This window comes from Carassius auratus, chromosome 16 (assembly GCF_003368295.1).
Source record: "Carassius auratus strain Wakin chromosome 16, ASM336829v1, whole genome shotgun sequence".
Taxonomy (NCBI): Eukaryota; Metazoa; Chordata; class Actinopteri; order Cypriniformes; family Cyprinidae; genus Carassius; species Carassius auratus.
The window spans coordinates 5,679,580-5,695,662 of NC_039258.1; the positions used below are offsets into that span (position 1 = coordinate 5,679,580).

Below are 16,083 nucleotides of genomic sequence, written 5' to 3' on the forward strand. Positions count from 1 at the left end.
TTACAACAAGTGACTGCAGAAGGCAGTATAAGGATCTATATAAAATTGTCTGTTACTGGCCTGCAGTCCACAGTTAAATTATGCATTTGAGTTGAGTTTATCTATTTGCCTGAGGTAGAGTAATGGGTTGTTTATCCAGGATACAGGTTCTTATACTCTGCAATGTTTCATTATTGGTCTATGTATACATCCATATAGTGTTGTCACGGTACCAAAATTTCAGTATTCTGTACTGATACCAGTGAAAATCCACGGTTCTCGGTACCAATTCCCGTACCAAAGCAAATCACAAAAATATGCTAAAAAAAAAAAACCTTTTATCACTAAAAATAAAACCAATACCATTCTTTATACTTATTTACAATTTTGTTTGAAGTTTTTCTACAAGTAATATAATTATGAAAAACAGTAAATAAGTTTCACAGTAAATAAGTTTGTTTTTTTGTCAAATTTTTATGTGAAATTTAAACACATTTTATTTCTTGGTAAATAAAGGGGATTTGCTATTAAAATTAAAACAAGGAAGATATATTGTGATTTATTTCTTTAAAAATAAAGTTTTATCAATTTTTTCAACAGTAGTTACAGTATCACATACATTCTACTAAATAATAGTTATATTTCTAGCACAATGCCTTTATGTAAAAATGAACATTTATTTTGATGGGCTACTGTGAATACTTTTAAATTGACACTGGTTTTACTCAAATGCTACAGTAAAATGCTTGTGAAGTGACTCAGAACAGTTCTGGTGATGTTGTTTATGTATTTATGTCCTCATTGAGACGCAGATCCTGAAATAACTGCAAGGGTCACGTGCTTCAGTCTATGTAGTAAACAAACCCGCACGTCTCTGCCATTCATTCATTCATTCACAAAGAACACGCAGGATTCAAATTTCAAACAACTTTTGTGGCTTAACATTTACAGATACTGGTCCATTTGGAGATTTGATTTGATTAATTTATGCTAACTTTGACAAATTCAAATGTAAGTTTAATTTTCATGACTGGATTTTGAGAATCTGTCCGCGTTTTTTGCTTCGCGGAAATCATATCGCTGTATGCGTTAAGAACCGGGTTGATCGGGTTCCTCGGTACCACCGGTACTTAAAGAAACCTGGTACCATGACATATTTATATATATATATATATATATATATATATATATATATATATATATATATATATATATATATAGCACACACACACTCACCCTCTAACCTTGTGGTTTTTGTTATGGTGGTTCCTCAGTTTTCCCTCCTTTTTTCATACAATCGTCTCGGTGTCACTTTCTTTTCCCCAGGTGCTGTCAGATATGACCATCCTGCAGAGGAGGATTCCCCCAAGTTTTCGAGATCCCGCCAGCGCCCCGCTACGAAAACTCTCAGTCGATCTCATCAAGACATACAAGCACATCAATGAGGTGAGCCAGCAGGCCTTTTCAGATTTATACTCCCAATAAGATCAGTCATACAAACTCCAGTGATTAGCGAAGTAGCAACAGAGGTGCAAATATGAAGTCTTTTTCTTGCTTTCCAGGTATATTACACGAAGAAGAAACGGCGAGCCCAGCAGGTTCCCCCCGAGGACTCTAGCACCAAAAAAGAGCGCAAGGTGTACAACGACGGCTACGACGACGACAACTATGACTACATTGTGAAGAACGGGGAGAAGTGGCTGGACCGCTACGAGATCGACTCGCTTATTGGCAAGGGCTCCTTCGGACAGGTTAGTTTAACTCTGGAGATGAGAATAGAATTGGCTAAGACTACATAATTTGGTCAAACATCTCATTGCTGCTACTTAGATATTAAGTCTAAAAGAATACAGGCATAAAATCAAACCGAAACAATGGTGCTCATGTTCAGTAGGGTGCATTAAAAACGGCAAACTAGCAAGTGAAGTTTTGTCTCCAAACTAATTGACCAAGAAGTGAACTAATGTGACTCTATTTTGTATTGTATCCGGATTTGAAAGTTAATCTGGATCTACTTTTTTGGTTTTAGCTGTGCCCTCAGTTACTTTTTTACATTCACACAGTCAGTTGAAGTATGATAATATAGTGACACAATTTTGAAGTATCATAATATTCTTTATTTTAATATTCATTGGTGAAATTAGTCAAATTCATCTCTCAGGACTTTTTGGTGGAGAACCAATAACGCTTTCTGTATAACAATAGTTTTTAATATGCTCCTCCAAACCAAACATAAATGTAAGCCCTGGTGATGTTTTGTTACATTAGTCAGACTAATACAATTATGAAAATAATGTAAGCTGCTTTGTGTTCTCGATTAATGCGTTATTTATAAGCAAACCAGACTTTAAAGGTCTAATAAATGGCAGAAGAAGGATTGTTTTTACAGTGAATGCAGAGAATTTATAGCTCTGTGTACAGAAACTTAAAATGTTCAATTTTATACACACAATATGTTGATACTGTCATTTACTGTTGTAAAACTATAACATGGTCGTCTGTGTGCAGGTGGTGAAAGCCTATGACCACCACGAGCAGGAGTGGGTGGCCATCAAGATCATCAAGAACAAGAAAGCCTTCCTGAACCAGGCCCAGATTGAGCTGCGGCTTCTTGAGCTCATGAACAAACACGACACTGAGATGAAGTACTACATAGGTAAAAACCAGACACAAGACTATGAATATAAGCAGCTGTTACTCTACTTTTAGTCTTCTGTAGTATAACCCTGACCTAATGGCAAGAGAATTTCCTCCCACCACAAAGCAACAAGTAAACAAGACTAAAAGTAGTACATGAGGCTATTTCACAGAGTGTAATGAATGATCTGGATCTCCTGGATGTCTAGTTGAATTGCTACGAACTGCATTTTGCCAACTGCTGCCAAGCAGCCACCCTAACACACTTCTTTTTCTCATTTTGGTTTATTCAGTCCACTTAAAGAGGCACTTCATGTTCCGTAACCACCTGTGCCTGGTGTTCGAGCTTCTCTCCTACAACCTGTACGACCTCCTGCGTAACACCAACTTCCGCGGCGTCTCGCTCAACCTGACGCGCAAGTTCGCTCAGCAGCTGTGCACGGCGCTGCTCTTCCTGGCCACGCCCGAGCTCAGCATCATCCACTGCGACCTCAAGCCCGAGAACATCCTCCTTTGCAATCCCAAGCGCAGTGCCATCAAGATCGTGGACTTTGGCAGTTCCTGCCAACTAGGACAGAGGGTGAGATAGCCTTGTTTGTTAACAGCAGGCTTATATGAAGTCACAAACAGTAGTAATTGGTGAACTTGCATTTAAACAAACAAAATTGACATGCAGTGGTAAACATTTAATGGTTACATTTTCAGCATTGCATGTCAATTTTGTTGAACATTTAATGGTAAATGTAAGAGAGAAAGAAAAACGCAGTGGTCTTAGTTGATGGGATGTGCATTCAGAGCACATTCTAGAGGACTTTCCCACAGCTGAAATGGATTTTACTGCTTGAAATTCCTAGTAGCAGTGCTGCACCCTTTTTACCATGTAGAGTTTACTGCCCCCTAGTGGAGAAAAGTGTAAATGTACTCAATAGTCACTATGAGAGCTCGGTCTGCTTATAATAAACTTGTGCATGCTTTGTCTGTGCAGGTCATTCATTACTGTCTTCTTTCTGTATTAGATTTACCAGTACATCCAGAGTCGGTTTTACCGCTCTCCTGAGGTGTTGCTGGGCATGCCGTATGACCTGGCTATAGACATGTGGTCCCTGGGCTGTATCCTGGTGGAGATGCACACGGGCGAACCGCTCTTCAGTGGCTCCAATGAGGTACGGCTCTGGGATTAGTCACACAATGACTGTGCAAAGCTTTATAGTACGCCTTTTTTTTTTTTTTTTGACGTTCATCCACGTGTAAGAATTGCACTTTAACAGGCATACAAACAGGAGCTAAGACATTTTATTGTTCTCAGCCTTGTCAAAATGTATCCATTATTAAAATATTTTTTCTACATTTTGATCACCATATCAGCTTCTGTGGCTGTTTATGGCGAGAGCCAGGTTTAGTTATTTTCAAATGAAATTAATATTGGTCTAGACACAAGATCCTATCTGTACGCCCTTTAATCAACTTCTTAAAGGGATAGCTCATCCAAAAATTAAAATTCTGTTATTAATTAGACCTTCGTTCATCTTCAGAACACAAATTAAGATATTTTTGTAGAAATCCGAGAGCTTTCTAACCCTGCGTAGACAACAATGCAACTAAAACATTCAAGGCCTAGAAAGGTAGTAAGGACATTGTTAAAATAGACATCAGTGGTTCAACCTTAATGTTACAAAGCTACGAGAATGCTTTTTGTGCGCAAAGAAATGACGACTTTATTCAACAGTTTCTTCTCTTTCTCTTTCATCAAAAATATCTAAATTTGTGTTTTGAAGATGAACTAAGGTCTTACAGGTTTGGAACGACATTACGGTGAGTAATTAATGACAGAATTTTCATTTTTGGGTGAAATATCCCTAATGCATTTCAAAATGTATTCATCTGGTATACGTATGATATCAAAGGATGCATACTTGCTAAAATGTCAGTTGCAACAAAGTCCATATGGTTATTGCTCTAACACTGTACTGTATCCTTCTCAGGTGGACCAGATGAATAAAATAGTGGAGGTGCTGGGGGTCCCGCCCAACCATATGCTGGATCAGGCCCCTAAAGCACGCAAGTACTTCGACAAGCTGTCCGACGGCCTGTGGACCGTCAAGAAGAACAAGGACATTAAGAAGGTACTTTATCCTTCAGCCTCCGTGAGTAAAACTCTGCTTCTACTTAACCTTTGCCTTCCTCCCAAAGACCCCCATCCCTCACTATCACCTGCTCCACGCAGACACTCACCTTATCCTCATGGAGAGAGGAAGAGAGAAAACTGGGGCTAAAATGTAGGAGGATGTAGAAAAAGTTTGGGGATGGAATTGAAGCAAGGCTATATTGTATGCTAGTGAACCTCCTCCTCTCTCCGCTGACCCCCCTCTGCTTACAGAGGCACGAGGTCAATCAAGACCCCAACCTACAGCATCTGTTCTCCTCATCATTGCCATCATCACAGTCGTTTTCACAACCATCCACATTCGGTCTCTGAAGATGTGCTTATAGTACAGTATACATCAAGATATGTAAAATAAAAGCCCCAAAATATGTGGAAACCCATTTTTAAATACTATATACAATAGCAAGCAATGACAGCATATAATCCTAGAAAACTGGACCACCTAGTGGTTTTGAAATGAAATCCTCATTAAGTACACTGTATCTGATTGGGTGTCCAGATACTTTTGGCCAAACACTACTTTTTAAAACTTTGGGGTCGGTATGAATATTTTGTGAAATATTAGAAAAAAATAATACATTAGTAATACCAGTGCAATATTAATACACTAAAGTGAGAGGGGAAGTACAAAATATTTTGATTACAAAAAGCTGTTTTACTGAGCTTTTTATTCATCAAACAATCCTGAAAAAAAGTAATAAGTACAGCTATTTTCAAAATTGATAATAGAAATGTTACTTTAGCACCAAATAAGTATAATAGAATCATTTCTGAGTGATCATGTGACGCTGAAGACTAGAGTAATGGCTGATGAAAAATATATTAAATAAAATATATCAAAATAGAAAACAGTCATTTAAAATTGTAATACTACTTTGATAATATAAATGCAGCCTTGGTGCATATAAAATATCAATATCAATGTAAAAACAAAAATATCTTGCTGACCCAAAACAATTGAACGATAGTGTTAATAAAAAAGTTAGGCTTTATAATGAAGTCCCATGTGTTAATAATATTTTACCTGTATTAATCTTTGTTAATGTTAATTAAAAGTTAATTTGTGTTAGTTAGTAGTGCATCAACTTGCATGTTAACAAATAAAACTTTATTGTAAAGTGCTGCTAAAATAATGTAAAGATTTAAAATATAAATGTAATATTTCATGAAAAGAATCCCTATATATTGATATGTATATATTGCATTGGTAGAGCACTACCTTTTACCTGTTAGCAGCTCTTAGTGTGGCAGTGACACGCATTGGGTCGCAGGTTAAGTGAGTGCAGACAGTAGCTAGAATGACCCTGTTTCCTGTGAAGATGAGTGAAAGTAGCTTCAGGTTAATTCTGTAGAAAGTGTGTTTGTGTGTGTGTGTGTGTGTGTGTGTGTGTGTGTGTGTGTGTGTGGCCGCAGATTAAGATGAAAAGGTGATAGCAGGTGAAGGGTAAAAGTCTGGATGAGGTCCTAGTACACTTTGTTTTTCAGGATTAATGTCTGGCACTTGATGCCAACTCATCCAGAGACTCACCTCAAATGCTCCTGTGCTTCCGTGTGTACAATAAAGAAAAAGGTTAAAACATTTGAAAACGTTGTACTCTTTTACAGTGGAGGTGCTGGAACATTGAAGTCTTTTTATAGTATTTATGGACCATGGTATAATTTAAATGGCACAGATTAGGGTCAGACTCAAAGGGCCAGAGCTTTGTTTATGACGGGGTTCAACAATAAGGGTTTTTATTTTCTGATGACCAAGTTTCTTTGGTTGACCTGACAAACAATCTCATTGGCTACAACACAAAAATGTTCTCACAAACTTTTTTTATATTAATGATTAAGGAAGAAAAATAAACTGCGCTTACTATAATAACAAAGTAGTTGAACATTTTATGCTGTAATTTTGTAGTAATAGTTGGAGGTTATGGAGATTTGTGATTGTGTGTAGTTCTTTCAACTGAAGTTCTTTCAAAAAGTCCCATTGTTGAACCCTATACGACTCTTGAGAGCTCCTATGCAACCGTCGTTATACCCACAAAACCACAAACATCTCTCACTTTCAGCCCCCCATCACCTGCATTCAGTAATGATTTCTGAGACCGAGTTTCCTATTAAAGTCAACATGAAATCAAAATTGCAGTACACATGTGCTCTGTCTATTAATGCGCAGAGAGGAAAAACGTTTTCCCAATTTCAATAATCTTTTAAGAATGTATTTACTGCTATATTTTTTTTCTAGCTAACATGTTAATCTAATGCTGGTGAATGTTAACGTGAACAAACTTGCATTCACATCATACTCCATTTGGGTATGTAACTTTCATTAAAAATGTGGAACACACTTTTCATGTTCTAGTCACTTCCCAAAGGATGAATTTCAAGCTGAATGCTACTTTTTTACCAATAAAATAACGCATATAAGTTTTAATCAGAAGTGGGTTGCAAATGACATTTCATGTTGACTTTATAGTATTAAAGTAATAATATTAGTAGATTTATGTATTTCTTAATCCTAAAATTGGTTGTTATTAATGTAAGATGTTTCTAGTCTAGTTCATCATCCATTTTCCTTAAATGTATATAAATGAATAACGTTTGAACTGTTATCTGCACTAAATGCTACACATTTGTTCCTCATTCTCTTCCCTTCCTCTGTGTTGTTTTGTCCCTCCAGGAATATAAACCACCTGCCACACGACGACTGCACGAGATCCTGGGGGTGGAGACGGGAGGTCCAGGGGGGAGGCGAGCTGGAGAACAGGGTCACGCGCCCTGCGACTACCTGAAGTTCAAGGACCTGATCCTGCGCATGCTGGACTATGACCCCAAGACGCGCATCACACCCTTTTATGCGCTGCAGCACAACTTCTTCAAGAAGACGACGGATGAGGGCACCAACACCAGCAGCTCCACCTCCACAAGCCCTGCCATGGACCACAGCCACTCCACCTCCACCACTAGCTCCGTCTCCAGCTCTGGTAAGTGTGTGTAATGCAGCGGTCACACTAGAGTTTGAGCTCGCAACATTTCTATGAACCTGGCAATGTCACACTCTGTGGCATCTTTTTAAAACATATAAAAGGGGTGTTGCAATAAACTGTGTCACAATATATTGCAATACAAAAATGCAACAATGCAATGATATGTATTGCGAAATCATATGTATTGCCAAAATCATATGTAGTAATATTTCATATTTTGCATCAGATATGGTAATGGGACATCAAATAATGTAGTCTCAGATGTTCGCAAATTTGATCTTCCTTGTGTACTAATTATTATTAATAAAAAAATAAATAAATACATAATTAGCAATTTTATGTAGTCTGAGACTAAGAATGTGTAAATAATAACTCAGAATCATGAATTTTCTGTGCACGGGGGAATAGGACGATTCATATCAATTCCTGATATGATACCAAATGTACTATTTTTATTAGAAGTACTTTTTATTAACTGTTGTATATATGTATATTCCATATGCGTTACAATACGTTTTTTAAAAATATATTTATTAATAAAAAACACTTTTTTCATTTTTGTTTCTGTATGTTCAAAATCTCTTGAGATCAGTATTGTGTATTAAACCGAATCGTGACGTGAGTGTATTGTTACACCCCTAAAACTCTATTCCAGTTTGCCACTATTAAAGCATGCACTCTATTCCAGTTTGCTGCAACGCTGCAGATATAAAGTTTATGTTCTTTAAATTCAGTTAAGAGTCTCACACGTCTTCAAATTCACTAGACTTGAACTTTGGAATGCAAATTCATATAATCTTGCATTTCCTGGGACACGTTTTACATCAGTTCTTTGTCCTTGCTCCCAATCCAGGTGGATCTAGCGGTTCTTCCAATGACAACAGAAATTACCGGTACAGCAACCGGTACTACAACAGTGCTGTCACTCACACGGACTACGAGATGCAGAGCCCACAAGTAAGCAATCGTTGCAGAGCACCACACAGCTCCTGGGTAACATGAGTCGTTTCGACTCATATTGATCGCCTCTTCTCTTTCCAGGCTCCATCTCAACAGCAGTTGCGCATCTGGCCGGGAGGGGACAGCAGCATGGGTCAGCTGTCCAACAGCAGCAGTGACTCCTCCTACCCGCAGCTGCTGTTGCACAAGCCGGCGGCCACGCAGCACTCGCGCCACTTCCTGGGCAACATTGGGGGCATGATGGAGCCGCACCATCCCCACCCCATCTACGGCAGCCACCACAGCAACGGCAGACAGCTCCGGCAACAGCAGCAGAACCAGCCGCAGGGCCAGGCCTCGCAGGGCCAGCAGGGCCAGGCACTGATGCCCATCTCCTCCCCGCAGATGCAGGACAGCATCGAGCTCAGCCTCACCCACCACCACCACCTGGGTCAGTCTTCCATCATGCAGCCGCCCCCGTCGAGCTTGGACTCCAGTCAGTACGGCTCCTCCAACCTCCACCTGGGCCTCTCTGCCTTTCGGACTAGGACAGTCATGGCCCCCCAGCAGCCCCCTTCTGCTTCCCAGCAACAGTTGCCCCAGGCCCCAGCCTCCCAGGACAGCATGGTCGCTGCCTCCGGTTTGGGATACATCCCTCCGTGCTACGCCGGCAGCAACAACAATAACAACCCACCGCAGGGAAGCGTCGGGGTTGGGGGGGTGCTCACCGGGGGGCCTCCACCCAGGGGAGTCGGGGGAGCTGGGGGGCGGCCGGACTCCGAGGAGTCTGCCATGATGGCAGTGTGCGGCAGCGGGAGTGGGAGCGGTCAGAGTGCAGCCAACTCTTGATAAATCTTGAACAAATTCCAAAAGCCATACGAAAATTTTAACGACAACATAACGGTGACAAAAGCGGCACACGTACACATACACACGCCCGCGTGACACGTAGTAAACGTACGACACACATATACGCGTGTGTGGCCACACGTAACAGAATCGCAGAGAAAAACTTGTGAAATATCAGACAGTCAGTTTCGTTTTTTCATTTCGTTGTTTTGGTTTTGCATGGGGAGAAGGTCAAGGGAGGGATTTGAAGCTATTTTTATCATTATTTTTCTGTTGGTTTGTTTTTCTTTTTATCGAAGGAGAAGGGCGGCGGCTGAAGTAGTTGCAACAGAAGGTTTCAGAACGTTTGTTTTTACCATTCTTATATTGTTGTTTGACTTTGTGATTTCAGGACAGGTTTGCAGCGAGAGATTTTTATTAAGGCGAGGAGAGTTTTGGTTGAAAAAAATTGAATGTTTTTGTCAACACGACAGCAGCGGGAGAGAGTACCTTATGCTTTTTTTATTTTTGGTTTGTTTTGTTTTTTCCTGAGGTTTTGCCGTAATATGTATATTTTTAATTTATTAAGAATCACTACATAAGGAGAGTGACAGGAGAGGGGTTAGAAAGAGATCTAAATTGAGAGGTGGGTTTATTTATTCAATGTTTTATTTATACAGTTGTGGGTTTTTTTTTTTTTTTGGTCAGACATGATACTTAATGCATAGAAAACAACAAACAAACTGGGTTTGAGGTTTTTTTGTTTTCTTTCTTGGCTTCATTTTGGTGTTTTTGGTTGCTTTTTTCTAGTTGAGCATAACCCACACACATATAAACAAACACACAGGCAAGACATACACAAACACACTTTTGTTACTTTTTTTTTTTTTAATGTTTCCAGTCTTTATCTCGCTTGACACACTGGCTTATATATCTCAAACTATGAAACAAATCCTACGAATGAAATAAAGCAAATGACAGAAACTGTTTTTAGTCGCCACACAGTGAGCAACACCAACTAACAACAACTAGAGGAGGAGGCTGAACCATGAGCCGCTTTCACGAGGAGAGGGGGAACATAACTCGACTTCATATAAAGGAGGAAGTGATGCAGGAAAGTCTTGGAAAACATCAAAACATTTTGCCAGAAGGAAAACCAAAATGCTTCCCTGTTGTTCGTTTCAAAAAATAGTCTGCCTTCTTCAACATCTCACTAGATTCTCACCCCTCTCTCTTACTTTGGTTCCTCTCTCTTTTTTTTTAACTCTCTTTGTTTTGGACAGAAAATACATTTGTATTAATTCTGGATATGCTAAGCCAAATCTTGCTGTAGCTCTCTCTCTCTCTCTCTCTCTCTCTTTATTTTCATACTTACCCCATGTTTCTGTTGGAAGGAAGAGTCTGGGGCGAGATTTAGCGGGAGGGCGGAATACTTCGTTTCGAAGGGACACTGTCACGCCCTCCTGACTGAGGCCCCTCTCACTCTGACTTCATTTCCTGCCTCTCATTTTGTCTATTCTCCCCCTCCTCTCCTTCCTCCTTCACAACACTCTGTGAGTGCTGTTTGCCATCAAGTCAAAAAAAGTGAACTACTTCTCTCTCGGCTGCTATCTCCACTCTCAACCATGTTCGGATTGCTGCTAAAGAAAACAGACAGATAAATAAATAAATGAATAAATAAATAAAAATGAGAACTTTTTAACCCTCCTGCTTCAGAAAAATGACAAATAAACCACTGCATCTCATGTATTTATTACTATTTAACAAGGAAAAAAAAAAAAAAAAAAAGAAAAATCTGTTTTCTGCTGTTTTTTTGTTCGCTTTCTTTCTTGGTACAGGTTAAAGCTTGACATTTATATTATGTAACGGAAACATGGTATTAAACAAGTGCCTCGATTTATTGATCAGCCACTGGACGGAATTGAACAGAAGAGGATTATAGGAGTTTGATCAAGGTTTATTATATGTATAGCTAAAATTCAAGCCTCATGCAACTGTGTAGAAATCCATGACAATTCAAACATCATGTGAGAACTTCATATTGGACGCGAGCGTCATTCAGTATGACTGACCGATACCATATATTTAATTAACTGATGACATCTTCATCCATTGTAATCTGTGTACATAGCATCCATGCATCATCCAGTTAACGTTAAAGCAATGTTAGGGTGAAATGTCATTTTCGAGGTTAATTCTATTGACTGGGATTCGAACCTGCCACCTTCGAGGCGTCAGGACCTGCAAACTACCTTATTCTGCTCAGATCAGTGATGATGACTGCTGTCCTTTATGTTCTTAATAACCAGTTAAAACTTGTAATTGGCCTCACTGGCTTTTTTACTTTGTCATTTTTTTCAACACCATCCTTCATGAAAGCATAATGTCTGAAGTATTATGATCTCATCGGTTTTGGTTTCTCTATTAAAGAGAGAGTTGCCTCTGTAGGTCCTCCAATCTTGTTCTGTTTAAAGCAGACCTTGGTCACAATAGAAATGTCACACTCACCATGCATTGTCAGAAACTTTGAGCACTGATAAACTTTGAAAATGCAGATGTTTCCGAGCTGCTTGTAAAAAAAAAAAAAAAAAAGAACAGATTTTTGTGTCTATTCAGTTATTATTGAAGAGTATAGGAAATATATCTATCTATATAGAAAGGAGGGGTTGCGGGGAACAGTATCCGGGACAATTTGTTGCTCTGTCACCTCTCAATAAATCTTGAAAACCCTCACACAAGCCAATACCTCTGTTGAAGTGGAGGAGCATCCAAATTTTTTAATTGCAATAATCACAAGATCAGTTTGATTATTTTTAACTACCATTCCATAGGGAAAGCTAATTCAGATGTTATTGGGAACTTCTTGGTTTGGTAGATGTAATAGCTTACACTCACAAGCTGGCTGATGCAATTTTTAATGGCTGTACTGCAAGTCGGAAGTTACTGGAAGTTGCATCTAAAATGTGTAATGCTGGTCTTTTATGAATCACTTGAATGAATTAGACTTACTGTATCACATTTTGTTGAAGAAGATAAGTGTATAGTCTCACAACAAGAATCACTGTGTATGATTGAAAAAAAAAAACGATTCATTAAGTACAAGTCAGTCAGAAAATCCTATAAAGTTCGTATTTTCTGCCAAAACAATCACTTAATTCTATTTTAGATCTTAAATGTACATGCTTCTAACTAAAGCTATAAATCATATTTTGTGTTAAATCTTAAAACAATATCAAGCCTAATGCAGGAACCCGCAACTGAGTTTATTTTAAGTTTTTTTATTTATTTATTCGGATCTTTTTAATGAATAGTTCGACTCTTTTAAGACTTTTATTGACTCGGATCCTGTGGTGGTTGAATCGAACCGACTCAGTGAATCATAAACTGAGCGTACCGAGGACCAGGCGAAAAGTAAGTTAATTTAATAATCGAATAGCAAACGTGTAACAAACAAAAACAGTTTTATACACTCAAAATAGGAAATCAAATTAACAATAAACATATAGAAAAGACGGGGAAAAGTAGCCTATATAGCATCTAAGTAACGAATTTCAGTATTATTTAATGTAAATCGATATTAGCTTAATCTTTTTTTTAGTTTATTGTTATTTTGTGTGTGCCTATTAAATTATTCGCAAAAAATATATTTTTTTCAATTAAAAAATAATCTATAAAACCACATAATAAACAGCATTGCGTACGCCGACGCAGAATTACGTGATGACGTTAGTATATTTTATCTGATTTATTGAAATATACTATTCGAAAGAACTGACTGTCATCTCTAAGGGAGTAATCAGTAGTCGTCACGTCATCAGTCAACAGGTGGCTGCGGCGCGCGTCTTGCGTTCTTAGCTGCGTTTTATCCACTTCCCCCAAGTAACATTTGATTTAAGACTTGTTATTATGGAGCGCATGAGTTTGTCTCTTTGTACTTTCTTGTCATGCTGCACATCACCTGAGCTTACACGTATGAGACCGGGGTTCATCTAGAATATAGCAGTATCGTCTCCACTGAGCAGAAAGTCCATGACCTGCAGCCCATGGCGGGCGCGGTCAGGCCGTGGACAGACAGTGCGTTTATCAAGAACTCTGCGGTTTTGCGACCATACCGCGTTTTCCCAATGTTCCAGCATACTCCAGATTCTCTCGCTGACATGGAGCTGTTCAGACCTGTGTCCGGGAGGAGACAGTTACAAAACCGTTTGACTATCCTTCTATTTCCTCAAATGAACCCTCAGCTCATCCAAGTGTCTCCAGTGCGTAATGCTCGTGGTGTGGTTACAATAAGATCTCAGTGCGCATAAATAAGAATCTGCTGCTTCAGAAGTCCACCGTATTCATTTCACCTGGGAACGTGTCCTGTCTCTCGCTCAATCGAGAAACTACAAAAAAACTTTATTTTCATAACGACCTCAATGACTGCGACAGCTCGTTAACAGTAAGCAGTTATGTAAGCTAAACCCAGTCTTAAATGGGCATGTCAGGAGTTTATAAAATATACATTTTAATATATATATATATATATATATATATATATATGTATGTATGTATATATGTATATATGTTCACATTTTTTCAACCCACTGTATTGTCAGATGCATAGACATGGAAAGCTATAGATTATAGAAAGGACGGTGAAATAAAAATGAACTTTTATTGGATTTCTAGTAAACCCTGTAAATTTAAACATGAAAATAATGGCTATGAAATAATAAAAATGCAGTTCTCTATTTGCAAAAGCCTCTAAATGCCATATGAAATTAGTATTTTTATCATTATATATCCTGTGTTTAGGTTCAGTAATTTCACATCAGTGGCAATGTTCTTTTCATTGGCATTAAAGTGAAATAACTGATCATAAACAAAGAGGGAAAATGCTAATTTTAGAAGAAAATTTCAGACTACACTAGAGGCTTTTATGTATGAACTCTTCATGTAAAAAAAAAACAAAAAAAAACAAAACAACAACCATTGAAACATATCACATTTTATATATCATGTTTTTCATGCTCCATGAAGAAAAAACAGCTCCCGTTTATTTAGAGGCCCAAACTGAGCAGAAATGCAATGTGTGCAGTTGCTGACATTTATGTGGCCAAAAAGGAAGATCAAATTTCAATAACTTGTAACAGTTTAGCAGACTATTTACAGAAAATGCATATACATAGCGGTTATCACTCTATATTTCCCAATAATATATCCTAGTAAAGTGATATTTAATTGTTTAGATAGGACTTGGATATAAAATGCATCTCATCCCTTTTTTATTTTTTATTTCTAGATTTCATTATTCCTACAAATTGGGCTTCCTGCCTCTGGCACATGTTTCACAAGATTTTTGAACGCAGGGCCATGTTTAGTCTTTATGTGTGTTATGGTAAGCTTTCCTCTCCTTCTGTATAATTTCCTGCTTTGTTTGACCTCTCATATAGTGTTGGTGCCCGTCGGTCTGTTTAATCGTGTGTGAACTCTAGAACACTAGGAAAGACTCGAGGGAAATGGGAGGTTTGTGCTTGGCGAACACATGTATTTTGAAGTGCATAAACATATATCCGAGGACGAAAGGATTTTTGTTGACTCCTGTTATGCAACAGCATCAAGAGACCCGAAGTCTGTTCCACAACACAGTGTTGTTTGTAATCATGGGTACGTGATTTGGAGCACTCTGCTTTTATTAACACAGAAAAACTTTTGAAAGGGGAGAATAAAAAATATGAACACACTGCAGTCAAACATTATAATGTTTCCAGTCAATGCCTCCCTCAAGGTACTGACACGGTAATGTTTTCATTCTTAAATGTGTCAATATAAAGGAGAGAATGGGGCTAGTTGTCACTCTTAACTCCCGGGATTTTTAATGTGTAGAAATTACAGCATTTGAAACACGACCACCTACAAATAATCTTGTAAATAGGAAATATCAGAGACTATCAGTCATTCCAGGGTCTCCAAGGTAAGATTTATAATAAAGTTGTCATTTTATAATTTCAAGTGTTTATTTATTTCCGTTTTATTGGTACCTTGAATGACCTTGGTCTCTGCATACTTTATGGATTCAACTGAATGCAATATACAAGTGGTCACAATTTCTGTACTTGTATTGAAAAGAAAGTCCTCTGCCCTCTTAGATGCCTCGAATGACTTATTCTTAAAGAGATAATCTTAAATGTCATATTTTACAAAAAAAAAAAAAAAAAAATGCACAAAGAAAATTTGCATTATGATCTTTTGTCTAAATGCGTTCATAAATCACAGGAATAAAATCTAAAGAGAATTCCTTGATGAGATTAGACAATGAATATGGAGAACAGACTCATTTGAAAATAAAAAAGCAGTAACAGATTTCGGCAATTTCTTATGTACTGTCGAATTTGATTGCCATGCTGTGTATCTGCTCACATCAGATGAAAATGCATTTTTAAAATACAGATAAAAGGTTTAGACATTTTTAGGGTAACAGATTTCGGTAACCTAGACTGCCTTGTCCAATTTGGTGAATCCTCTGTATCCGCATCTGTTCTTATAAGACAACAATGCTTATATAAAACCAAGAAGGTC

The 16,083-nt window shown here is 38.2% G+C and overlaps 1 protein-coding gene across 3 annotated transcripts in view; it reads left to right on the top strand.

The window, feature by feature from the left end:
• Positions 1–11,969, top strand: part of LOC113115892 (dual specificity tyrosine-phosphorylation-regulated kinase 1B-like) — a 43,427-nt gene extending 31,458 nt beyond the window's left edge. For 2 of the 3 annotated variants that reach the window (XM_026283606.1, XM_026283604.1), the window contains exons 3-11: positions 1,306–1,425; positions 1,542–1,730; positions 2,488–2,635; positions 2,910–3,196; positions 3,633–3,779; positions 4,599–4,760; positions 7,449–7,752; positions 8,609–8,712; positions 8,797–11,969. In XM_026283606.1, the coding sequence (XP_026139391.1) occupies positions 1,306–1,425; positions 1,542–1,730; positions 2,488–2,635; positions 2,910–3,196; positions 3,633–3,779; positions 4,599–4,760; positions 7,449–7,752; positions 8,609–8,712; positions 8,797–9,543 (2,208 nt within the window). In that variant the 3' untranslated portion in view covers positions 9,544–11,969. The remainder of the gene's footprint in view (positions 1–1,305; positions 1,426–1,541; positions 1,731–2,487; positions 2,636–2,909; positions 3,197–3,632; positions 3,780–4,598; positions 4,761–7,448; positions 7,753–8,608; positions 8,713–8,796) is intronic. The other variant, XM_026283605.1, reaches the window with a different exon arrangement.
• The last annotated feature ends 4,114 nt before the right edge of the window (positions 11,970–16,083 follow it).